We start from the raw sequence: 25,938 nt of genomic DNA on the forward strand, positions 1-25,938 counted from the left end.
CAGTTTAAGTCCTTTGGTTTTGGAAATACAGACATACAGATGGAAATATTTCATATCTTCATAAAAACTGTACCATACTGCATTATATATGAACATCAACAGCATTTTTTCACTTCCCACCATATTTAACACTATGCCCCCAATGTATCTGCAGTTCACTGTTATGAAACTATGAATGGAAATATGAAAAAGTGACAAAAAGCAGTTGATATCGCCGTTATAGTACATCATAGATTAACAACGAGACTGCCATTCTGTTTTCTACACATTGCCCTTTCACTAGTTCCTTATTATTAACCGATAAGACAAAATGGTTAACATCTCCAGGAATAGATGGTTTTGCTGTTGAAGTCTGAAAAATAAAAGGGAAGAAAGCAATACAAGATCTGGAAGATTTTAACAGTACTTTAAAAGGAGGGGAAGCACCAACATCAAGGAAGAAACCTCTTGTAGCTTGTGGCTTATAATATATAAAGACTGTAAAGACCGGATCAGACCCAGATTCACATAGGCCTATTTCAATCTTAAACCGTGAACATAAAGTGATTACGTCTATAACAGCTAAAAGAATGGCAAAGATGTTGCCAAAACTGACAGATATGGACTGATGTGGTTTTGTGGAGAGGAGGCAAACATTTGACGACATTAACAGAACGATGATAACTCAGAAGGAAGCACAGTATAAGAAAATACTCCCTTTACAGGTAGGGCTTCATGCAGAGAAAAGTATACGACAGAGTAAGCTGGGATTTTATTAGTAGGGCAATGAAAGTATTTGCATTCCATGATACAATAAGGTTTATAAGGAAAATATAATGAGGGACTGGAGGCAAAAATTAAAGTGAGGGTGTTCCTCTCAAACAAGTTGGGTTTAAACAAAGAAACCAGGCAGGGGTGTCCTCTTTCCCCTTTGTTATTTTCTTTTATATTAAGAGCCATTGGCAAAGAAAATAAGGGACTCAAATTCAAGGATACAATTGGTAAGGCAATCAAGAAAAGTTGGCTTTATTTGTAGACAATATTATTTTGCACCTGATAAAACCAGAAAAGGACATTTCAGTGTGTAACAGGTTCAAGTCTTTTTGGGACAGAAAATGAATGAAGATAATACAAAGGCTACAGCTGTAAAATATGTACCCACACATGAAATGATCCAGCAACATTCATACTTATGGGGACACAATAAAATTAGGTATTTAGGAGTATGGAATAAAAATGATTCTATTATGCCAGCTAAGGATATATGGGAAGAGACCAAACAAAAGGTAAAACAAAAACTGAGAAACTGGAAACTCTTGTTAATGGATATGGATAGCAAGATAAAATCAGTATAAATATTTTTATTCCCTTGAATTTTATGTACAGGTTAGGCATATTTTTATCAACCAGAGGAGAAGTTGTGGGCAATAATTAATGAAGATTTGAAGAAATGTGTATGGGAAGGAAAGAGGACAATAAAGATTTGAAGAAATTTATCTGGGAGGGAAAGACGGCAAGGGCCAAGTGGAATAAACTGATCCTTCGAACAGAACAAGGTGGTTTAAGATTACCTGATCTGAAGGGATATATATGTTAGAGCTACACAGTTAAGGTTCATACACACAAAACAAGCAAAAAGCTATAATTCAAAGTGGAAAGGGATGATGAAGAAATGGGGGTCAAGAAATAAGGAGAGACAGAGTGTGATTTTGGATGCAGATCCTCAAGAAGAATAAACTGCCATACAGATCATTACATTCATAAGGCAGCAGAAACTATTTTAAGAACTAAGCCAAAATGAAAATGGAGAAGGATGATTTTTCAGATAGGGATGACAGCAATTAGGGACACAGAGAATAGGGAAGAGGGGGCTGGAATTCAATGGAGAAAACTGGCAAAAGAATCAACGTATCGAGAGCAAACAACTAGAAAGGTAAAGTACAGTTGTGTACACTTACCATAAATGTAGATGTTTGAGTGTATTCACTATTGCAGTCATCACATTTGGGTTATCTGCTTGCAGTAGCCCTCAGTCGGCCTAATTAACAAAGTTTTGTTTTGGGTCTTGCGTCAGTTGCTTTTTCCATGACATCAGGTCGTCAGGGGTATAAAAATGCAGCCGACGTCATTACATCAGTTTTTCTTGCCCCAGATGTCAGGTGCCCCCCAAACGGGAAGCAATTAAAACTATAAATATACAAGGTTATACCTCCAACAAAAAAGCAAATACACCAAAAAGCTTTTGAGCATAGTAAAGTAGAGTAGAGGTATAGCCAAAAGAAGAAAGGGGGCTAAAGGGAGGGTAACCAGGACTTCTACACTGAATACACTCGAACATCTACATTTATGGTAAGTGTACACAACTGTACTACGTTCTTCATGTTTCACTGTTATAGTCATCACATTTGGGTAGATTCCCAAAGATAAAAATGGGAGGAGGAAATTAGATAGCATTAGGACCAGCTATAAAGCCCTGCAAGACAGCAGTGGTAAAACCAGCTCCGGATTTAGAGAAAAGTGACAGATGGTAATGCTTGGTGAAAGTATGTACTGAACTCCAGGTAGCAGCTTCTAGGATGTCCCTGGTAGGGACACCTCTGAGAAAGGCTGTACAGGTAGATGTAGCCCTGGTTGAGTGGGGTCTGATCCCCTGTGGGATGGGTTTTCCTTGGTGCTTGTAGAAGAAATTAATGCAATAGCCTATCCATTTGGAAATGGTTTGCTTTGAAATAGCCTTCCCCTCTGCCCTTGCAGCAAATGCCACCAGCAGCTGGTCAGACTTCCTTTGAGGTTTAGTCCTGCCAAGTAGAATCTAAGTTGTCTGTGCAGGTCTAAGGAGTGCAGTATCCGTTCCCCTTTGTTCTGTGGGTTCGGAAAGAAGGTTGGCAAATGAATGGACTGCTTAAGGGCCACACTGGATACCACCTTGGGCATGAAGGAGGGATTGGTCCTGAGTTACACCCTGTCTGCATGACAGATGATGAAAGGCTCCACTGCCATGAGGGCCTGTAATTCAGATACCCTTTTGCTGAAGTGATTGCTAAAAGGAAAGCTGTTTTCCAAGAGAGGAATTTTAAATCCGCAGTGGCAGCTGGCTCGAAAGGAGGAAGCGTGAGCTTTTCCAATACAAAGTTAAGGTCCCAGGCTGGAGTTGGGGCTCTCCTGGGTGGTCATAGATTTTTGGCCCCTCTGAGGAACTGCTTAAGCAGTGGATGAGAGAAGAGGGGAGGTTCTGTGTTATAAAGAGCTGAAATGGCTGAGGCGTGAATTCTGATGGAGGAGAAAGACAGGCCCTTGTGAAGCATCTCAGTTAAGTATTGTAAAATCTGAGGTAAATTGGGCACTGCTGTGCTCATCCCTTGAGATTGGTTCCAGGCATAGAATCTTTTCCATTTTTTCACATAAGATTTTCGAGTACTAGGCCTCCTTGCCTCTAAAATGATATCCATCACTGGTTTGCTGAGGGATGGTAAAGGAGAGATTAGGTAATAGCCAGGCTGCTAGGTTCAGTGTATGAAGTTGAGGGTGCAGAATCTGGTTCTCCTGCTGAGACAATAAGGTAGGAATCTGAGGCAGGTGCCATGGGGCCAACAGTGACACACTGCGCAAGAGGGGGTACCACTGTTGGCGTGGCCAGTCTGGTGCAATCAAAATCGTCCTTGGTTTGTCTTGTTTGATCTTTAGTAGTACTTTGGAGAGCAGAGGCAGAGGAGGAAAGGCATAAACTGAAGGACAGGGCATCCACTTTCCAAGCTTGTTTGTGGGGAGACCTTGTGCAAAATTTGTCCAATTGATAGTTCTGGGGGGAGGCAAACAGGTCTATATCTGGGCTCCCCCATTTGCTTGTCAACATGTTGGAAATGCTTAGTTCCAGCTTCCACTCATGTGGGTCCATGAGGTTTCTGCTTAGTTCGTCTGCCAGTGTATTTAGTTTTCCTGGCAGGAATTGAGCTTGTAGATGCACTTGGTAGCTCAGGGCTGTGTTACACAATGCCATGGATAGTCTGCATAGGGGGTAAGAATGTGTACCCCCCTGCTCGTTTATGTACCACATTACAGTGGTGTTGTCAGTCTTTACCATTAATTGTCCTGGAAGAATGTGGTCCTTGAAGGCTGTCAGAGCATACTGTACAGCTAACATTTCTTTTTCACTGATATGCAAGTGCATTTGACTTGGGTTCCATTTGCCCTGAATGCACTTCCCTGCCAGGTGAGCCCCCAGTGCATAATCTGATGCGTCTGTTGTTAGGGTTTGGGTGGCAGGAGGTGGTGTGAATGGTAGTCCCTTGTTTTGGTGGCAGGCCTCTGTCCACCAAAGAAACTCTAGGCGTAGGCAAGGTATGATAGGAATCACTGCTTTTAGATCCTGAGAATGTTGACACCATAGGCTTTTTAGATACCATTGTAGTTTCCTCATATGCAGTCTTGCATATGGAATCAGAAGAATGCAGGAGGCCATGAACCCCAAGGCTTCTAGTATTTGCCTTGCAGATAGCAGGATTTTTGTGGCCACTTGTCTGAAGTAGGTTGTCAAATGAATTTGTTTCTCTGGCGTGAGGAAAGCCATCTGGGAAGTTGTATTCAAGCTTGCTCCCAGGAATATGATTTGTTGACAGGGTACCAGGTGTGATTTCTTTTCGTTTATGGTGTACCCCAGACAAGTTAGCACCCTTTGTACAGAGGCCAGATGATTCAAAAGTATGTCCTGGCTTTCTGCCTGAATTAAACAATCATCCAGGTATGGGTATATTTGAATATTTCTTTGCCTGCAAAATGCAATGACTGGGGCTAGGCACTTTGTGAATACCCTGGGCACAGTAGATAAGCCAAAGGGCAGTGCAGAGAACTGGTAGTGATTGTAGCCTGCTTTGAAGCATAGGTATCTTCTGCAAGATTCCCTGATTGGGAAGTGCATGTATGCTTCCTTTACACCGAGTGTTACCATCCAGGCATCTTTTCCTAGCATAGAAAGCAACTGGTGAAGAGTCAGCATCTTGAATTTTGGAATCAGCAAAAAGGTGTTTAGAGTAGACCGGTTCAGAACAGGACGCCATGATTCGTCTTTTCTGGGTACCAGGAAAAGTCTTGAGTAGAAACCTTGTCCTTTTTCCTCTTCTGGTACAGTTTGAATAGCCTTCATGTTTAAAAGAGAGAGTATTTGCTTTTGAGCCTCTGCCCACTGATTTGGGGGTAGATCTGGCCAACTTTTTGGCGTTGGTAATGTGTGGAAGTGAAATCTGTATCCTTGGGACACTATTTAAAACCCGTTTGTCCTGGGTAATGAGGTCTCAGTTTTTGACTTGCAGACCAATCTTTCCCCCTAAAGGAGCATTCAGTTGAGAAGTGCTTGGAAGTTTTAAAATCAAGTAATTGAGACAGTTTTCCATAAGGGGGGAGTCTTACTACTTCCAGATTGGAAGCGGAAGCCCCCCCACTGCTTAGTCTTGTGCGTACCCTGGGACTGAAACCTGGGATTTCTGCTGTCTGGGTTTGGATTGAGAAAGCCTGGTAAGAGCCAGAAAGGACCAATTCTTAGAGGGCCAATGCCTACTAAATCTTGGAGGCTGAACTTGTAAGAAATCTTTAACAGTTTGCATAGATTTAGCTTTATCTTCCATCTTTTTAAAAACTTCCTCAGCTTTGTTGCCAAATAGGTGGTCCTGATTTAAGGGAGCATCAAACATTTTAGCTTTAACATGATCAGGCAAAGATTGCTCCTTAAGCCAAGCATGCATTCTGAGTACAGACCCAGTGACAGCAGCCCTGCAAGAGGCCTCTAAAGAATCAAACCCACATTGCAAAGTATGTTCTCCAACCTGTTCAGCAAAATGCATTAAATCCTGTAATTCCTTATTTTCAGCACAGTCAGGAATCAACATAATTTTCTGTTTAAGCAATCCAATAATATGTTGTTGATACTTTAACATATGAAACTGACAGTTTAAGGCCGTAATGGCCAAGGCTGCAGATGTGTAAACCTTCTTACCCCATCTATCCAGCACCCTGGAGTCTCTATCAGAAGGGGGAGGGGTTTTGGCAGTACAGGCCTTAATGCCCTTGGGTCCCTGTGAAATAGTCTCTGGATTCGCTATAGGATTTTTAAAAAGGAACTTGTGAGAATCAGGAACCCTGTAATATCTGTCAGATTTTCTGGGAGCAGGAGGCAAAGAATCAGGGGCCAAAATAAATTCCAAAAAGGCATCATCAACAATGTCTTGTACAGGAGGTATAGCTAAAGGCCTATGTTGAGGCAAGAGTAAGAAATCCCTTAGCCTCTTTTTTGAAACAGAGAAATTCTGGCTTTCCCAGTGGAAATGCTCCCTTACAGTGTGCAAGGTTTCACCAAAAGAAAAATCCCCTGGAGGGGAAGCAGAGGGAACAAGAGTCCTCTGCATCAGAATCTTCATAAGTAGATAAGGGTACATCCAGATCAATCAGAAAAATCAGAATCCTGGTCTGAAGATTCATAAACAATTTCAGTCCTAGGTCTCTTAGAAGAGGGTGGTTGGTTTCCCCTGATTAAACTTAAAAGATCTTCAGCCATTCTTATCATTTGTTTTTTAGGCATAAAGGCCTGAGCATGCGGCCTGGGAGTCGGTTTTCTAGGCATGGGTCGAGGTTTAGGCCTTAAAAAAGGAGGCGTTGGTTTAATATGCAAGTCCGTAGGCCTGAATACACCCTCAGAAGCCAGTGCCTGCACAGTGGCTCCGGACCCATCCAAGGTAGAGACATTCGCAGGTTCCACAGTTGAAGCATCTCGCAGCATACCGAACTCCGAATGGGTCTCAGTAGAGGCCTGCGAATCAGAAGTAGCAGGTATCAGGGGCTGCGAAAGCGCCTCACTGAGTACCGTCAGACTTGTGACTAGCTTAACAGAAGCGTCGTCGGCAGTTTTGGACCTATGCGGTCTGTCTCTGTCTTTATTCTTACATTTTTTTGGAAGATCGGTAGTCGGATGGCTTAACAAAGCCATTTCGGAGTACGGATACTGAGTACCAAAATCATTTGCTGCAAAGACAGCCCGACAATGAATAGTTTGGGGGTTGAACAAGGCACAAAACCGACAATGAGGGACGTCGTGGTCTGGGCCTAAGCAAGGAAAGCAGTACGAATGAAAATCTTTATGCGGTATTTGTTTTCCACAGGTAAGACAATTAACTTTTACTGACATCGGTTGGCGCAAGAAAAAAGATCCCCAACAGGGTACTTATCTTTTTGAAGACTTCGGTTCTGAAACTTAAAAACAAAAATTTCAGGAGTCGGCTGACCGGCACTTGCGAACTGCTTCTGCTTCAGGAACCGCACTGCAAGAAAGACTGATGTAATGGCATCGGCTGCATGTTTTATACCCCGGACGACCTGACGTCATGGAAGAAGAGACAGCATCTGACGCAGGAATCCAAGACTCTGGTATTCAGGCCAGCTGAGGACTACCTGCATGCAGATAACCCAAATGTGATGACTGCAACAGTGAAACATGAAGAACATGAAGAGTTCCCCCTCAATATCACCCGGAGCTGACATCACAGTAACCTCCGTGGACATGCCTTCTGGAAATTCAAGGGCAGCTTTAATCAAGGTACCTACCGAAGTCTCCAGTTCATCCATACGTCCCTCAGTCCCTAGACCGGTAGCTGGTGGGACATCCGATGTAGGAGGGCAGTAGTAGTAGCAGTAGGCCTTGAAACCTTGGCCGCCTTTTTAGGCAGCTCCACCATGACGGCCGATTTGGGTTCCATACCTAGGGCTAAACACTTGAGTCACTGGTTTTCCACAAATAGTTTCAAGGCTGCCAGACTGCGTAGGGTTTTTGGGATGAACGACTGACAAATGCTACAGGTCGTATGGTCATAGGATTGGCCTAAGCAGAACAAAGTTCATGGGAATCCTTGTGCGGAATCTGGCGGCTGCACTTACATTTCCCCTTTCTACATGACATCAGCTATATACGGAGCAACAGCAAACCAAGTCTAAGTAAAATAAGAAAAAATCTCCAATGGTGTACTTATCTGAAGACGTCTTCTATAGTGCGGAGCAAAGCGATCAATCAGATGTTCGACTGGGGCAGAGAGGTTCCGAGGGCTGTGCGTGCAGATGTCATATTTATGGCCCATGGTTTATGGCCCTGCGTGTGACGTCCCATGCACTTCACAGCAACCAGGCTTAAGCTTTTACATAGGAGCTGGTCATTAGAGTCGCCTGAGGCGGAGGACCTCACAAATGAGAATACTGTAACATGAGAACAGAAGGACATTATATGTTTCGTGAGCGTAATGAACTGAGACTTCAAATATTCCCTACAGAGCACTCTGTCAGAAATACTGGATGAGCAAATGGGTGTAACTAAGGACATGATTTTTTTTCTGAGCTGGGATACAGGATCTGAATTGCCTAAACATAGTAAGGCCTTCTTAAGTTTAATTCTACTGGCTTCTGAAACAGCAATTACTAGAAAATGGAAATCAAAGTCTAAACCGTTTCTGAAGCACTGAGTATTGTAATAGAGACAATATAACTGGAAATGGGATCTTTAGAAAAGGCAGAAGTAAATTACATACAAAAATGAATACTGCTGGAACAATAAATGCAGAAACATGTTTTGGAGGAAGAATAAGGTGTAAGGGAAGACCAGCATTGAGCAATTAATGTAATGTTGGATTTATGACAATTATACAAAAAAACATGGAACACTGGGTCATTGTCAAAAGATCAACGTGTATTAGGCTAATGCCCCTGGAGCCTTTATAAGCCTAGCGCACAGAAGTGTCCTGGCATTGTGCCACCTGAAGTTAGTTCCCAGTGCCTCTATCAAGTAGAGCCACTGCAGTGATCCCAAGGGTGAACTTTCTTTTTCCCATCCACTCATCAAGATTTCTCTTGAAGAGGGCCATTGAGGTGCTCTGCTTGACATGTACAGGAAGTCTTTTCCAGAGCATGGGCAGTCTCTGGGTTTTGAACCTGTCCCTCCAGCACATTCTATTGATAGTGGTAATGAGGTTGAGGTCTGGCGCGGAGGGATTTGGATTTCTTTAGATGTAGCATTTCTAACAGGGCTGGGTCAGACATGGCTTTGTAAGTCAAGCAGAGACCGCCTCTTACTAGACAATATGAGACAGAGAATAGCTGGAGTTTTTTCAGTCTGTCCATGTAGGACATGTGTTTAAGACACAGGATCCTTTTTGTGAGGTACTTTTGTGGCCTTTCCAGCTGTTGCATGTGTCTAATGAGGTACATGCCAAATGGGGCATTATACTCGATGACTGTCCTAATAAGGGAAGAGTAGAGAGAAATGATGAATTCTTTCTTCCTGGATGCTAAACCCTTGGTAATGAGATGTGCCACATAGGACTTTCTGACCACAGTGGCAATGTGGTGGTTGAAGGAGAGGTTGCTGTCAACCTGTATCCCCAGGTCATGTATAACGCCTTCAGTGTTCAGTGGGTCCCCATCGATGTGGTAATTAGTGGGAACTGAGTTTTTCCCAAAGGGGATGATGGTGCATGTTTTGGCATTAAGCTTAAGGCCATGGTTTCGACACCAGTCACTGGTCTCAGTGAGGCCTTTCTGTAGGATGTCTACATCACCTGGGGAGTTAATAATGGCTCCCAGCTTGCAGTCATCTGAAAACTTGGTCAGCCAGAGTCCCTCCGTGTTGGCCTGGACTTCTGAGAAGTAGATGATAAACAGGAGAGGATCCAGGACCGATCCATGTGGGACTCCACTCATGACTGCTGGGCAGTCTGACTTGGAGTCTGCTACTTTCACACTGTGGGTTCTATTTGTGAGCCAATCTGCAACCCACCTAGTGATACAGGGGTGAAACCTATATGGTCAAGACAATATGACCAACAATTCAGTCACTCGAAAAAAAAATAATTAAAAGACAAAAAACACCTGCACACAAATTTGTCCATTCGATCTTTTGACATAGACCCAGAAGATGTTAACATGGTTTGTTTTATTTTACATACATGTATGCTCACTTATGTCTTAATAGATAATTCGACAAAAGTGTTGAAAAAAAAAAAAAACAGTTAAGGAATCCAGACCCCCAAAAATGTCATGATGTATTAGGAACTATGGGTGTAAGAAGTATACAGAAAGGTGCTTTACTATTTACTCATTTGTACTTAATCTGGGAAACCTTTACTCCCCCAGGTAAAATTCATGAAGACAACTATTCTGTATTAGCTGAAACAATGTCTTTCTTCAAAACAGTTATGAAATATAGGCCTTACGACCAACAATGTGCTTTCAAATCATAAATCTCACCAAGCACTACAACAGATTTGAAGTGGTGGTAACATATGCATACATCAACACTACTTACAAAGGAGTTGCTCGTCACTACTATCTTTGGTAGATAATTTGGGCAGAAATTACTTAATTATGCTAGTGAATTTCTCAGATGTTATGATTTACTGCTATACTGACCCTCCCTTAAAGAAAGATCAGGCTTTATTTACCATCCAAAACTAAAATAAAAAAAAATCATAGTAGCTGGTTCTCTGATTTGGTTATGTGATGTGTTTTTTGAGGAGTATGCATGTCCTTACCATGTCTGTGATGGTCTTTGCGAGGGTCACTGGTTTCTTCCACATCCCAGATGTGTATGTGTGCGCCTAAATGTCCTGTATTGGACCAACATGCATACAACAGTGACTCCATACCTTCTCCCGACAGTTTAATGAAGTGCTGTGTTTTCCATGACCTTAAACAGAACAGAATAGGTACTGGGAAACTGCTGAAATGAACTAAGAAGAGGAGGATAAAGAACTCCAAAAAAACTCTCTAAAGAAAATAAACTGATTTGCACTGCATACTCTCACCTCAACCACATGCGTTAAAATTGCAGGTCCCACCCACCTTCCCTCCTGATACTCTTTTACTTGAAAGGGCTAAGCAGTTCCTGCAGAGGTTAGGCCATCTGATCATTACAGTTCCTGAACAGTGTGTGTGTGGTGGGGGTTCTGTTCCCTTTCTAGAATTAAAAACAGGGACTTACAGGGACTGATTCAAGGTGAGCTCTGTGACCAGCTTAAACCCATTCATTATTAGTGAACTAAAGAAATGGTCTGTTATGATTAACACTGAAGGTGATATTCCACAATTAAGCATTTCTGTCACTTCTCTTTAGAATAATCTAAGTGAAAGGATAAAGAGTCTCTGGTCAGACAGGCTAGTTTTCCTTCAAGAGACTTATCTTTCAGTTAGGAAACCCCAGGCTGGTAACCAAAATCAAGATCAAATTATATACACACACACACACACACACACACACACACACACACACACACACACACACAGAACATACTCTGCTTAGGCATTGCTAGAAGCATTGAAAGGAAAGGACAAGATTAGCTCTCATTTGGGACTCAAACCCAAGACCACCAGCATACTGTGCTGCAGTCACTGCCCCTGGACCAACAACATAGCATACTGTGCTCTGGTTGCTGCTGCTGGACCAACAACACAGTATACTATGCTGCAGTCACTGCCGCTGGACCAACAACATAGTATACTATGCTGCAGTCACTGTCGCTGGACCAACAACACAGTAAACTATGCTGCTGTCACTGCCGCTGGACTATCAACAGCCTCTGGACAGGTAGTTTGGAAGGCAAGACTGCTTTATCTTGGTGCCTCTTCTACTACAGTGTGAAAAACTTTCCATTAACCGCTGGTGCAAGTCAGCAAAAAACATGAAATAATTAAATAAGGCTTCTTTTGCAAAATGCCTCACAATGTATCAGTTTCATTAACTGTAAGGCACACACACACACACACACACACACACACACACACACACACACACACACACACACACACACACACACACACACATTTCATGGAGCAGATAAGTGGACTAAAGGTGGGAACAACCTTCTGACTTTATAAAGAGCAGCTCCTCCTTTCTTAGACAGGATCAGTTATTCTATTTAAAAAAGCCAAAAGAATGGCAAGGGCAAAGGCCCCAAAACAGGGACAGATTTAAAAAAATTGTTCTTATGAATGTGCTATTGTAAAAGGCTTTGCATTAACATGTATTTTCTGAATGACAAAATGTCAAATTCAAATGTCTGTCATTGCGTAGAAACTTCAATACTCAATGACAGGCCAGAAAACCACAAATTTAATGAGGAACAAACCAAAAATATAAGGCAAAAACCTGGAGAGCTGTGAGACATGTTGATAGCATCAGCCTAGAATGTGCAGCAAATGTGCCTACATTCCAGGCATTGAAAGAGAACCCTTTTGTAACTTACACACTCGTCTTTATGCACCAAATGCTTCAGCTTACCCTGTTGAACACTGGCAGCATCATGTAAAGTTTCTCCTCTTGTTCTTTCTGGGTCATGTGTCGTGGAGGATGGCACAGCTCTGTGAAAAGACGGCGCAGATGCATAAGCCCCAATGCATTATCCTGTGGACTGCACTCCTCCTGTCGTGGCCGCCCCATAATCCTTTTTACCATGTTCATATCTGCTGGATTACAAACAGTATGGCCAGATCTGTGAAAAAACAATTGCATTAATGATCAGTAAATCCCACTCAGCATAAAAAAGCATCAGTAACGTGATTCTTATACTTTTCTTTTTATTAGACTTGCCTGTCCCTGATACTGCCACAGCCCCCCATCAGCAAATATTAAACATTTATTTAAACGTAAAAAATACCCACAGAAGAATATGTAGCCTTAAGGATGATCTTTCCTACCGATTAGATGTAAACTGCACTTCTTTAAAAGGTTTCAATGCTTGTGAAGAATATTTATAAGCTTTAAGACAGGCCTTCAAAAAGCTTGCTACCTAACAAAGTCATATCCTACACCCTATTTCCCAACCAGTTATAAAGACCCTTCTAAAAAGGCATCAATCCATCAACCTGACTTATTCTGTGCAGAAGAGTATTCCACATCCATCCTGCTCTACAACGAAAAAACATTTTTTTTGTTCTCTTAACACTATTATGAACAACCAGAAAATCTTTTGTTATTGTGAGCCTCGATAGAATGACTGATTTCAACACCCATATTGGCTACTATCTAAAAACTTAAGCTCATAGGCTCATAGGTGTGTACTAGGCTAATGGCCCTGGAACCTTCACAAGCCTAGCCCATAGAAGTGCACTGGCATGGATTGAAATTAAATAGCCTCTTATCACTCTATAATTTATCGAGTACAACAACAGTATTTCTAGCTTTTTTTTTTTCTAATCCACCTTTCAGATCTATCCAATTTGCTAAGTAAACTCATTTAGTTGTGGTTTTGTTCAACCATCATGGAAAGAGGCACTTGTGGTTCCTATTTGTAACTCCTTCCAGTCTTTTAAGTTGATCGCACTTATGAATGCAAACAGCTACACAGTACTCAATACGGGTGGGGTCTGACCACTTTATACAGTGGAAGTAACACTTTTTTGTTCCTGCTTGTAACAGTTCTCAATACATCTTTAACTGCCATATAGCATTTTCTTATGATGACCCCTTATATTTGCTTCAAATGTGAAATCACCATCAATTAATTTCACAAGATCCCTGGCATTTGGCGTATCTTCCAAAATTATTACTGGTCAGAGCATAAGGATAGTGCTGAGTTACTGCTACCAAAATACTGCCAGTATCCAACAAGGTAAGCTGCAGCATTTGATTTCTTTACAATGAACTCCACAGATCTTCTTTTTGCCTACATCTCTAGTGTGTCCAGGAAACTTTGTAACCTAAACTGATTGCCTACGTTACGACACTATCAAGCCTATCTTTGTATCAACCACAAATTTGCTCCACCTAATTTTGCATTTTTTTTTTTTTTTTTTTGGAAAATCTAACAAAGATAGTACACAATTTTTGCCCTGGAGGACACCAACTTCAAGATATTTTTGTTTCTGACTTTTCAAGTTCTACCTTCTAGCTAAGTGCCAACTCATTTTATAATATGGCCAATGACGTTTCTTTTCTCCTTTAATATTTAAAATTTTTTATGAGACACTGAATCAAAGACATTCCAAAGGTCCAAATATACAACTGCCACAGCTTCCCAACCAATCCCCCAGAAATTGGTTAGATCAGTTAAACAAGAACAACCTCCCATTTGATGGAGTTCAATACCTGCTCAGTAAGGTAGTCACATATGATGCATTTAAAACATTTCCAAAACATGCAGGTTAAGCTGATTGGGCGATACATGTCAATCATTGTGGATCCCCCCCATTTTACAAATAGGAACCACAAGTGCCTCTTTCCATGACGGTTGAACAAAATCACAACTAAGTGAGCTCCAATATAAATAATGCAAACAAGCAGACTGGCAGCTAACAAGTTTTGAGAAGTAAAACCCATTACGTCCACCAACTGGATCAGCTGCAGAAGTAGGTTTAATTGCTTTAAAATATTTCTCCATACATTCTAATGAAATGGGTAAGCACAGTTCTACACCACAGCAACAGTCTAATAATTACAGTATATCAAAAAATGATTTTACTTTTGCAAGTTTACCCACAAATAAATTATCCAACAGTTTTGGTTTGTTTGTTTTTTTGGCTTTTCCTGGTTAGGGGTCGCCACAGTAGAACTCCAGTCCGCTAATGATTGGCAGTAGATTTTTTATGGTGCCTAGTTGCCAGCCCGAAGCCCAACCTTCAGCAAAGGCACGCCCATTCACGCATGTCTTTCGGAGGCCACTCGACCGCAGGGAGGACATACAGACTCCACACAGAAGGCACTCCAGTCATGAATCGAACAGGAGAACCTCTTGCTGTGAGGCAACAATGCTACCGCTGTACCACCGCAGCTTCCCAACAGTTTAGGATCTGTTAAAATGTTTACTGCTCTAGAGTTATATTAGATTGATTATCCTTTTCTACAAATTCTCAAATGTGAGAATAATGTTTTCTTATTGACTGCTTTATTTTCAGCCACTCTGCACTCACAACTACATCTAGTACATTTTAACTTCCTGAACCTTGACTTGGCCATCTGATATTTAATTTTATTAATTATAGTCCCACGGTCTCTTTTTGTAAACCTGCCAAGAGTACTTTTCCGATTTTTTTCCAAAATTAGTTGTCCACCAAGAGCTAAACTTAACTTATTACCAAGGTGTGAATCACTACCAGGATGAATTTCTCTATTAGAGTAATCATAAAATCATAGAACATTCCCCAAGATTCTGAAATACTCACTCCTTTTCCAATTATATACATTTACTACATCACTATAATTATCTCTGCAGAATGAATATGTAGACTTGCTCTGCAAACAAGACATCTTATTATCATTTCCTGCCAGTTCCCATGAGAGCCATAGGTGGTCTGAGCCATCCAGCTCTGGCAGCAAGACCAGTGGTCATGCCTTCCTTCACAAAGATAACAACCAGAATACTATCGTTCCTGTTATAACTATCTGTAAATAACTTTAATCTTTATCAACCTCTACTACTTGTCTCATAGGACTATTACTTTCCATCTGGAATTCCCAATCTATATTATGGTTGCTCAAACAACCTGCTATGATGTGATAACCACTCAACATAGTATACTCAATGCTACTGTAAACAAATCTAAATCTTCCTTGTTTTGATTCAGAAGCCTATAAAAGACTTATGTGCCTGTCATGCTTAATCAAACATTTTGAAATCACTCAGTTTATGTACATTATTGTTAAAAATAAATGAAGAAAACTTACAATTCACATAGATTTATACTCCCTCGCTTTCCCTTTCCTTTCTGTACTTATGGTATTCTATGCATCTTATGTATTCTTAGAGTGCAGCCGGTTTCTTAACACCTGAAAACCAAAGTTTCTGTTATTACCAAAACTTTACAGCCTTCTCTGTTTCCAAGGCTGAGAATGTATTTAAGTTTTAAACATTTGAGTCCCCAATTATTCTTACTTGTCCTATAATTTGGTCATCTTTTTTAACTTACTGGAGAAGAATTTGTTTCCTTGGTGACTTAGGTGAGTTTTATCGCTTGCAAAATACATTCCTTATTTATCATTTCTTCCCATAAAGCAACAGTGTTCAGTGATCAACTCAAGTAGTGTTGCCTAATAATGCTTGTAAACAGTCTTGCAACGCTTAACAGATTGCCCCTAAAATTAGCAAAGAAGAGAACTTCAAATCCTAGTTCCTTACCAAGCTTTGATATCTTTTCTACGTCGTTCTTACAGACATTCCTATTGGTCATCTTTACTTCTACCTACAACTATGACAATGCCATATTTCTTTACACTTCTGAAGAATTGATCTATAGTTTTCCTGATATTTTTAATTTTGGGACCAGCTAATGAAGAAACAAATACTATCACACTTTATTCATGCGTAAAGACTCATCAATTACCAAAATCTGTTTTCCCCGTGTCCTACATTAGTCCTTGTAAGATCATTAAGATCTTTGCCCAAAACAGCTGTGCCCATACCTATGCTACCTATCATAAAATTAGCAGTGATGCTGCTATTAACAGTCCCCACCAATGCTCTCCTTCTCTCTGTTTCTACCTTCTCATACCCAATGTTATCTGACCCTTCATCACTAATAGAGAAATTAAGACACAAGAGAACTATTTATTTTACTACATGGCCTGTCTCCCCTTACAATCTTATCATCCACTCCATCTAAGACTGGTTCAGGTTTTCCATGCTTCCCTCTTTTCCACTTACAGAGTTACTATTTCTAACAAGATTATTGACTGCTATACACTCCTTTATGTTACTACCTGACCATGCATTTCCTTCCTTGTCAATCCTTCTAATTGAGGAGATAACCTAGTCTCATCTCTTAAGTCTGTTTTGCCATCTGTCTGAATAGTAACCATAAAAACATCAGATAAATTAACATCAGTTTGGGTATCAGCAGATAGAAGCAGCTTTAAGGAGAAAACCTAGCCGTCTATATCTCTGTATTTTAATAATGTTACCTCTGGGAATATATGAATTTTGGGTGCACTGTTCCACTACTGTAATGTCCTTTCTGTAACTTATTTTCCCATTCCCAGCTTCATCCTCACACTTGATCCTTATATTTAATACAACCGGCTTTTTCTAAATCTTACCCACCTGAATTATGTCCATACATCTTACAAATTTCACATAGTATTAAATACCCCTGTCCACCAAGTCATTTAGACAAAACTTTTTTTTTTTTATTTACAAACCACAACAGAATTGTTTTAACTGCCTCCATGCTTTCCCCACTGAAAGTACACAAAGTGAATCTTTATGGTTGTCTGTCACAGAGGTGGCCACTCACTTACTCACTTAGGTTCATGAATTGTAATTACATTAATGACCACTAGGGCCATTACAAGCCTAGCCGTGTACCCCAAACCATTTGGATCCCTAGTATCATAGGTGTTTATGGAGGGATTTTAGTAGGGAGGTAATTAAGGATTTGTAAAGGGGGGTGTTAGTTAAGACAATACTTTTCTTGCTGATGGCCGGCGTCTGTAAAGGATACAGGGGCCAGACCACATTTCCCATCCAACTGTCAAGGTTTCGTTTGAAGAGGGTCGAGGATGAACTCTGTTTTACATGTATGAGGAGTCTATTCCATAGCACAGGAATTCTTTGGGACTTGATCTGTCTTTCCAGCATGTTCTGTTCATTTTACAAGTGAAAATCAAAAAGCAAAATATGCTTCTGAATCAGGAAGCAAATACCGGAAGTGCTTCCATTAAAGGAAAAGCATCTCCATGTTGCACAAAATAAGAAACTAGGAAAGTTCAGATGGAAATCATTGATTTCAGCTTATATTCTAAGCAAAAGAGCAACTAGTGTAATTAGACCCACTCATCTACAACATTTAGACTGGGAAATGTGAGAAATAATCTTTGCATGGGGATTGTAACTGTTCAACAAGCCCTGGGAATACAGATGCCAATTCCAAGCACAAATTAATTATCTCTAGTTCCAAAATTTTAAAATTCTTTAATGCAGTTGTCACGATTGCAAATACTGCCAGCACCGCTATCTGGAATTTTGCAAATAATTATATGTCATTGGTGAATATTGAAATGATTTGTGTAAAATGCTTGTGTTACAACTGTATTAGAACTGCATGTTATGTGAATATCAAACTTCTGGTACACAAGTGTCTGTTGAAAAAGGTTTGTAAAGTACTGAGCGTAAAAATGTTACCACAGCATGCCCTACTGGAATAGAACAGAAATGTACCTGCACTATTGTAACTGTTTAAATGTATATATTTTAACATGGAGAAACTGGAATACAAAAGGTTAACTTCTAAAACTTCAGAAAAATAGTTGAAATTAAATTACTTTATGGCTGGGCCATAAGAAAGATGTTATCTTTCAGTTTCAGTGCAGCAACAGACACGATGTCTGTAATGAGATGTCTTCTGTACCGTCTTGGAAGCGTTTCATTGTTTTATGACTTCCAGGATCTGCAAAGATCTAAGGAAAAGCCCTTGTGTATTTATTTTCACAGGTAGATGCTAAATACTGCTACCTTTCAGCAGTGGTGGGTTTACCTGGGAAACGGTCAGATGACAAGAAATTATGTCATTCTGCAAGCTATCCCAGCAGTAATATCGGATATATTAATTTAAGAAAGAGAGGGACTGGATTATGTATTTTGTCTTTGATCTGACAACATCAACTAGAGGATCTATTTACCACATCTGCCTTGCTGCTCTAATTAAGCAGGTGTACTAGGTTATAGCAATTCTCTTAGATATAGTCAGGAATACAACAAAGCATAGCTTAGATATGTTCTTTATTTATTTGTGACTCTCCTGCAATGCTGTTTTAAATATTTCCTGTGATTTTGAACTATGATATCACTGAAACTATATACAGATTATTTTCTTGTTCCTTTATTATTAAATATATTTAAACCTTTCATTGTGGCTGATCTGTCTAGATATATTTAAGCTCTGAGAGTACTTGCATATTTATTTGGTGACACTGTGTAGGCCACTCCTAATAACCTTACTCTTGGTCAAACAACCATTTGTATTGATAGTAACATTACACAGTAAGATTGGACACCCTTTGATAAGAGCCTTAAAGTAGTTGCTAAAGAGTTGGCTGGTGGCAGTAATAACAACTTTATAGTCTGGGCAGAAGGGGGCATAGCTAGTAAACCTGTGTCAGCCTTTCCCAGGATGTGTGTGTGTGTCTGTGTGTGGATGCACAAAACAAATCTCCAAGTGTGTGTGTGTGTGTCAGCTACTTGGGCAGGGACACAAAGCACTGGTTGGACAGAGGGATTGTTGAAGGTCTTGGCTTGACCACTCAGCTAAGATCTCAACTCTATAGCTGTGCCAGTGGAGAGTCTTATTGGGGATCTGGAGAAAGTGGGAGAAACCACCCCTGGACTGACTGTGGTCTTTGTGTGCTCTTAAGGGATACTGCTGCACCAGAAAGCAGCATCTGGAAATACTGCATGTGTACCTGTCATCCTCCCAATGTGCATCCCCCACTGGTGCTAGTGGTGAGGATTGAGGCTCCTTGATTACTAGGCCAGTGGTGGGGCATCACAGCATTATTTTAGGTCTGACAAATGATACTTAATCTTTACTTATCAGACATCTCTCCATTTTAACCATATTGCTCCAGTTACAAAGTATAATACAAGTATACAATATGTTGATCTAGTATTTTAGCTATAAGAATTACAAGGGTCTGATGTGTCCATCTCCTGTCTGAGCACAACCCACTTGCATTAAAAATATAACCACATATCTACATTACCCCAACCCTCCTTTCTAAGTGGAGACAGAATCCTACTACACTAAAGCCTTTGGCGCCCCCAAGTTTTGTGCCAAATTTAAGAAAGAAATTTAGAAAAGTCACTTGAAAGAATAACCCTCACAATTGTGGGACATGGTTGAAGGCCATTTACACTGAAGTCAGAATCAGCTTTCTAAAAACTTAATTTACTGCAAGGATAAGCAACTAATGCATTTGCAGGACTATTCATATCAACAGCAGGAAAGTATCTAAGGTGATGATGATCCAATACTACTGTTACAATACCAGGTCCCAGCCAGACTGCAAAATAAAATAGTTTTTCTTTATTTTTTTTTTGTTACAGAAAATAAGACGGAATTACAAGGGTTTGTCCACAAAAGCAACACACAATCAACACTTGGAGTAACTATAAATATTACACAACATGGAGCTGCGGCTACTGAAAGCATTAGATCTTGGAAAAAATGACGTTGCTTTGAGACACTGTCTGGTTGAATTACAGGGAATTCAAGACAGATGCACAAACATAATGAAGTGCAGTCACAGCCAAATGGTTGCACTGAAAATGGATTTCAGTGAGCCCTGGACTTCACACTTTCTCCGCTGCTGCAGTTCCCCAAAATGCAGACTACAATGTGAGGCTTGCTCCTTGCAATAAAACCTTTGTTTAATGTTCACTGAAAGTAGTTTTCTGTGCTAGTTTTCCAATTTGTCAGCAGTGATTGAAATTACCAGGAAGACAGCACGATTCCAACTTATACTGGGTCAACAAGATGGTCAGGTTCCCTGGAATGGAAGTGCCTAGGGAAATCCAATCTCTCCAGGCTGTCATATGAAGACAAACATAGGTTCACAGGTAGGTACTAGACTATCGGCTCTAGGGCCTATACAAGCCTAGCCAAAAAGGTACCCTGGCTTTCGCCACCCAAGAAAATTATTTTCCTGTGCCCCTGTCGAGCAGAGCCACAGAGGTGATCCCCGGGGTGAATTTCCTATTTCCCATCCAATCTTCAAGATTTTTCTTGGAGTGTGCTAATTACATTACAGTCTTATCCAGCAAATGGAGTTTCATACATTGACAGGACTGACGTACACAAAAGTATATGACATGGCAGTATTCTAAAACAAAAAACTTATTGGACTGTTAACAGATTTTAAAGTGGCAATAGCAAAAGTTTAGGAAACAAACTATCAGCAGGTCTTAAAAATATGTCTCAATGCTACTACTCAAAGTAGGGAACCCACTTTTGAAAGTCCATCCTACAGAGCCCCCCTATCTATTGAACAGCAACAACAAAAACACACAGGAGTTTGGGCTTTGATGTTGTAAATTTTTTTTTTGGGGGGGGCAAACTAACTGAAAAGGATCAGTGTGGCTTTATCAAGGGCATGGGTATCTTTACAAACACAATAGATGGCATAGCTGTTAAAACAGTATGAAAAAAGAAGTTATGTACTCACCATAATGTTCCATCTGTGTTGTCCATTTTCATTTATCCTCAACAATTAGTCCGGTTCAGAGTATCGGAAAAGACATGGCCATTACTACAGCTCTTGACCAAAAACTCTTGAGCTTTACTCTTACCCAGAATGCTCCTCTCCCAATTACCTCAGATCAAATTTGCAAAACAAAAACAGACAAAGTAAGTAGTAACCCAACAGCCTTCATAGAGTCCATATCTGGAATTGTATACCAGTAACACTTGTGGCAAAAAAAGTCATTATGCATTCTATCAAAAACTTTGAAGGGCAGGGGGAAGGAGGGAGGGAAGTAGAGGATAAATGAAAATGGACAACACAGATAGAACGCTATGGCGGGTACATAATTTCTTTATCTGATGTTGTTAATTTTCATTTTATCCTTGACATACGGGATAAAAGTCCCCGGCTCCCTAGGACCTTGGGAGGACTCAAGGAAGGATATTCCTGAGAACCATAGAACCAAACGATGCTATTCCCCTGGAGTCTATATCCAATTTATAATGAGTAATAAAGGTATGAGGAGTAGCCCAAGTTGCTGCTGCACAAATATCATCCACAGAAGCTGTAGACTGAAAAACTGCTGAAGTAGCAACAGCTCGTTTAGAAAGTGTCCGTAAAGGTCTAGGTAAATTGATTTTCTTATTATTATAGATAAACGAAACACACTTTTTGAGCCATCTGGCTAGTGTTACTGTTCTCACTGGCTGGCCAAGTCTTGTAGATAAGGAGGGCACAAATAATTGATTGGATTTTCTTACATTCTTGGTTCTGTAAAGATAGATGTGTAACTGTCTGTGAACATCTAGTAAATGTAAGCAGTATTCACCTTTGATAGAGAAATTAGGAAAAACAACGGGTAAATGAATAGAATGGTTAATATTGGACTCTGACACAACATTAGGTAAAAAGGAGGGATAGGTTCTTAGTGAACCTCTAACTTTGTGGAAAATCAGATCAGGAGGCCTACATGATAAGACCTGTATTTCCAAAATTCTTCTGGCAGAAGTTATTGCCACCAAGAATACAGTCTTCCAGGACAAACATTTTAGATCACATTTAGCTGATGGTTCAAAGGGAGGCTAAACAATGGTCTGTAGTACTAAGTTTAAATCCCAAGGAGGTGTATGAGCTTTGTATGGTAGTTTTAACAACAGTATTCCTTTTAAGAATGCTTTACAGAGTTTAAGAGAAGCCTAACAGGATTCTCTAAAACCATTATGGAAATTAGAAATAGCTGCTAATTGAATTTGTATGGCAGATTGAGAGGCTCTTGTTTCAAAAAGTGAAGCTACAAATTGTAGGATCTTATCAATGGGTGCTGAAAAAGATCAATATTCTTGTCACAAGCCCAAAAAGTACATCTTCTCCATTTACTAGCATAGAGGTTGCGTGTAGCTGGTTTATGCAAGGCCAAAAGAATATGGTGTACCTGGAAAGAAAGTGAAGGAAGCCTGGCTTTTAATGGAACTGAAGAAAATAAGCTGTTAGGTTCAAGTTCACAATGTTTAGATGAAGTAGTCCTTTTAGATGGGATAGAAGATCTGTCAACGGGTCCAGAATCCAAGTTGCTGAATCAGATAAGAACAAAGGAAGGGGAACCACATCTGTCAAGGCCAATAAGGTGCAATGAGGATTACTTTGTTCTTCAGCTTGATTGCTTTCTGTAGTAATTTTGGAATTAAGGGAACCGGGGGGAAAGGCATACAGCAAAACAGATGGCAAAGTGTCTAGAAGGGCATCTCTCAGGGATTCACCTGGAGGGGCGATCAGGACAAAATAGTTGCTGCACTTGTTGTTTAGAGGAGAGGCAAATAGATCACAGTAAGGCTGCCCCACCGATGAAAAATCTTTTCCGTCCCCTTAGGACTGAGAGACCACTCGTGAGGCAGAAGAATACTCCTGCTTAGTTTGTCTGCTGTCACAGTGAAACTTCTCGGAATGTATGTTGCTATCAGAAAGCAGTTGAAGAGATCACCCATTGCCATAATCTAAGTTGGTTCTCCACCCTGTTTATTGATGTACCAAACCACTGACTTACTGTCTGCTTGAACTGCAACTGTTTACACCAACAAATAATGTAATAGCTGAACACAAAAGGCTGTAGACCGCAAATGCCACTGCACCAGAAGAACGATGAGGCTGTATCGTAAAAACCACTTTAATGGATAATAGAAATGAAATAAAACACACAGATAAAAGTAAGTGCTTTTCATCCCACTTAGTCGTGGGACTTCTTCAGACAAAGAACCATACAATTACAGGTATATATCCTGGTGGGGGTGGTGCCACAATTACAAACACCACAGCTGAACTTAATACTAATTAAGTGTTAAGTAGTTTAAACTATTAAAGAAAAGTACAGTTTTGTACCTACCATAAATGTAGATGTCCGAACTGGATAGCATCTGCAGTCATAAAAAATGGGTAGTCCTGTCGTCAGGCAGCCCTTCAGTCGGCCGGATTCCAAAGTCTGGGTCTGGCTTCGGCTGATGTCGCACTTCACCCGACGTCATCTCTGCTGGTCTTGGGTATAGGAAGGCGGGCGGCGCCATTTCTTCAGTGTTTCTTGCCCCAGATGCCAGTTGCCCTCTTGGAAGGCTAAATTTGGATAAATGCCAATGTATGCAGACAAGGTAGAAGGCAAATACAAAAATAGGCATATATGTACATATATACAAACAAATACACCATAAGAGACTCCCCCCCAGCTAGCTATAAGGAGTGTAAATACCCTAGGAGTACCACAGAGGGGAAGGAGGGTGGGTAATCCTGACTGCAGATGCTATCCAGTTCGGACATCTACATTTATGGTAGGTACAAAACTGTACTATGTCCTTCATGGATGCATCTGCAGTCATAACAAATGGGTAGAATACCATAGCTAAACTAGGGGTGGAGGAAGGAAAAAAATTATGGTGTAGATAGGATCCCTTGCAGTACAGCAGTGGCAAACCCTGCTCGGGATCTAGAATATAGAGGTAAATTGTAATGCTTGGCAAATGTATGCACAGAGGTCCAAGTACAATAATGTCCTTGGTTGCCACTCCTAAGAAAGCTGTGGTAGTGGCTGTAGCTCTTGTTGAATGAGGTCTTATGTTCTGTGGCATTGGTTTTCCATGGTAGGAGTAACAGAATCTGATGCAATTTCCTATCCATTTGGAGATTGTCTGTTTGGAAATTGCTTTTCCTTCCCTTCCTGGTGCATAGGCCACTAACAGCTGGTCAGTTTTTCTGTTACCTTTGGTTCTGTCCAGGTAGTAGCGTAACTGTCTATGTACATCCAAAGTATGCAGTAGCCTTTCCCCCCTGTTCTGTGGGTTGGGAAAGAAGGTGGGTAGGTGGATTGCCTGGTTTAAGGACACTCTGGATACCACCTTTGGCATAAATGTAGGATTAGTTCTCATGGAGACTCTATCTTGATGGAAGATCAGGAAGGGTTGTACTGCCATTAAGGCCTGGAGTTCTGAAACCCTTCTTGCTGAAGTAATTGCCAGAAGGAAAGCGGTTTTCCATGATAGGTGTTGCAGATCCGCTGTTCCTGCTGGTTCAAATGGAGGGAGTGTCAATTTTTCTAGTACAAAGTTTAAGTCCCATGCTGGTAGTGGTGGTTTCCTAGGAGGTTTTACATTCTTGATTCCTCTGAGGAATTGCCTAAGTAGAGCGAGAAGACAGGTGGATCAGAACTGTATTCTGCAGAAATAGCTGAAGCATGTATCTTGATGGAGGAATAGGACAGGCCTGTGTGTAGAAGCTCTGCCAAGTACTCCAGGATGTTAGCAATGTCTATGTTTGACACCTCTTTTCCTCTTTCCGCACTCCAAGTGGCGAACCTTTTCCATTTTCCTGCATAGTTCCTTCTTGTTGAAGGTCTGTATAATGTCTTTAACCCTTTGGGATAGGTCTGGGTTAGTTGCTCTTAAGTGATGTTCCAGGCAGTCAGTTGTAAGGTCTTTAGGTTTGGATGCAGGATGTTGTAGTTGTTCTGAGTTAACATCAAAGGCATCACATTATCCCTGAGACATGCTCCTCAGCAGGGGATACCAGTGTTGTCTTGGCCAATTCGGAGCTATCAGAATTATCCTTGGTTGTTCCTCTTTGATTTTCAGTAGTACCTTGTGCATCAATGGAAGAGGTGGGAATGCATATGCTGTCAGACCTTTCCAACTGAAGGAAAGGGAGTCCACCTTCCATGCAAGAGGGTGAAATGTCCTTGTGCAGAATTTCCTGAGCTGGTGGTTGAGTGGGGATGCGAACAGGTCTATTTGTGGCATTCCCCATTTTCTTGTGATGGTCTCAAGATGTCCGGTGCAGCATCCATTCGTGAGCATCCGAGGTGGTTCTGCTTAACATATCTGCTAGGGTATTTTCCTTTCCTAGTTGCCTGTAACTGGATGTTGTGGCTCAGAGCCATGTTCCAAAGGTCCAGAGTCATTCTGCATATGTTGATGTACCACATGACTGTGGTGTTGTCTGTCCTTATCAATAAATGGCCTTCCTTGAGGAAAGGTTTGAATTTCTGGATTGCTAGTTGTACTGCCAGCATTTCTTTTTGGTTTATGTGCAGGTGCAGCTGGTCTGGAGTCCACAATCCTTGTATGCATTTGTCCAACATGTGTGCCCCCCAGCCTAGGTCTGAGGCGTCCGTTGTGATGGTCTGGTTCGCTTGACCTTTGTGGAAGGGCAAGCCTAGGTTTGCCTGGCATGCTTGGGACCACCATAGGAATTCTTGTTTCAGGCATGGGATTAGTGGGATCTCGGTTTCTAAG

The 25,938-nt window shown here is 40.9% G+C and overlaps 1 protein-coding gene across 1 annotated transcript in view; it reads right to left on the reverse strand.

Annotated features, from left to right (window-relative positions):
* Positions 1-25,938, reverse strand: part of WDFY3 (WD repeat and FYVE domain containing 3) — a 5,086,165-nt gene that overhangs the window by 4,656,444 nt on the left and 403,783 nt on the right. Inside the window, exon 2 of the mRNA XM_044059488.1 lies at positions 12,281-12,491. Coding sequence (XP_043915423.1) covers positions 12,281-12,460 — 180 coding nt within the window. The 5' untranslated portion in view covers positions 12,461-12,491. The remainder of the gene's footprint in view (positions 1-12,280; positions 12,492-25,938) is intronic.

The sequence above is a fragment of the Protopterus annectens genome, chromosome 17.part0 (genome assembly GCF_019279795.1).
Source record: "Protopterus annectens isolate FY-2018-M chromosome 17.part0, PAN1.0, whole genome shotgun sequence".
Lineage (NCBI taxonomy): Eukaryota > Metazoa > Chordata > Ceratodontiformes > Protopteridae > Protopterus > Protopterus annectens.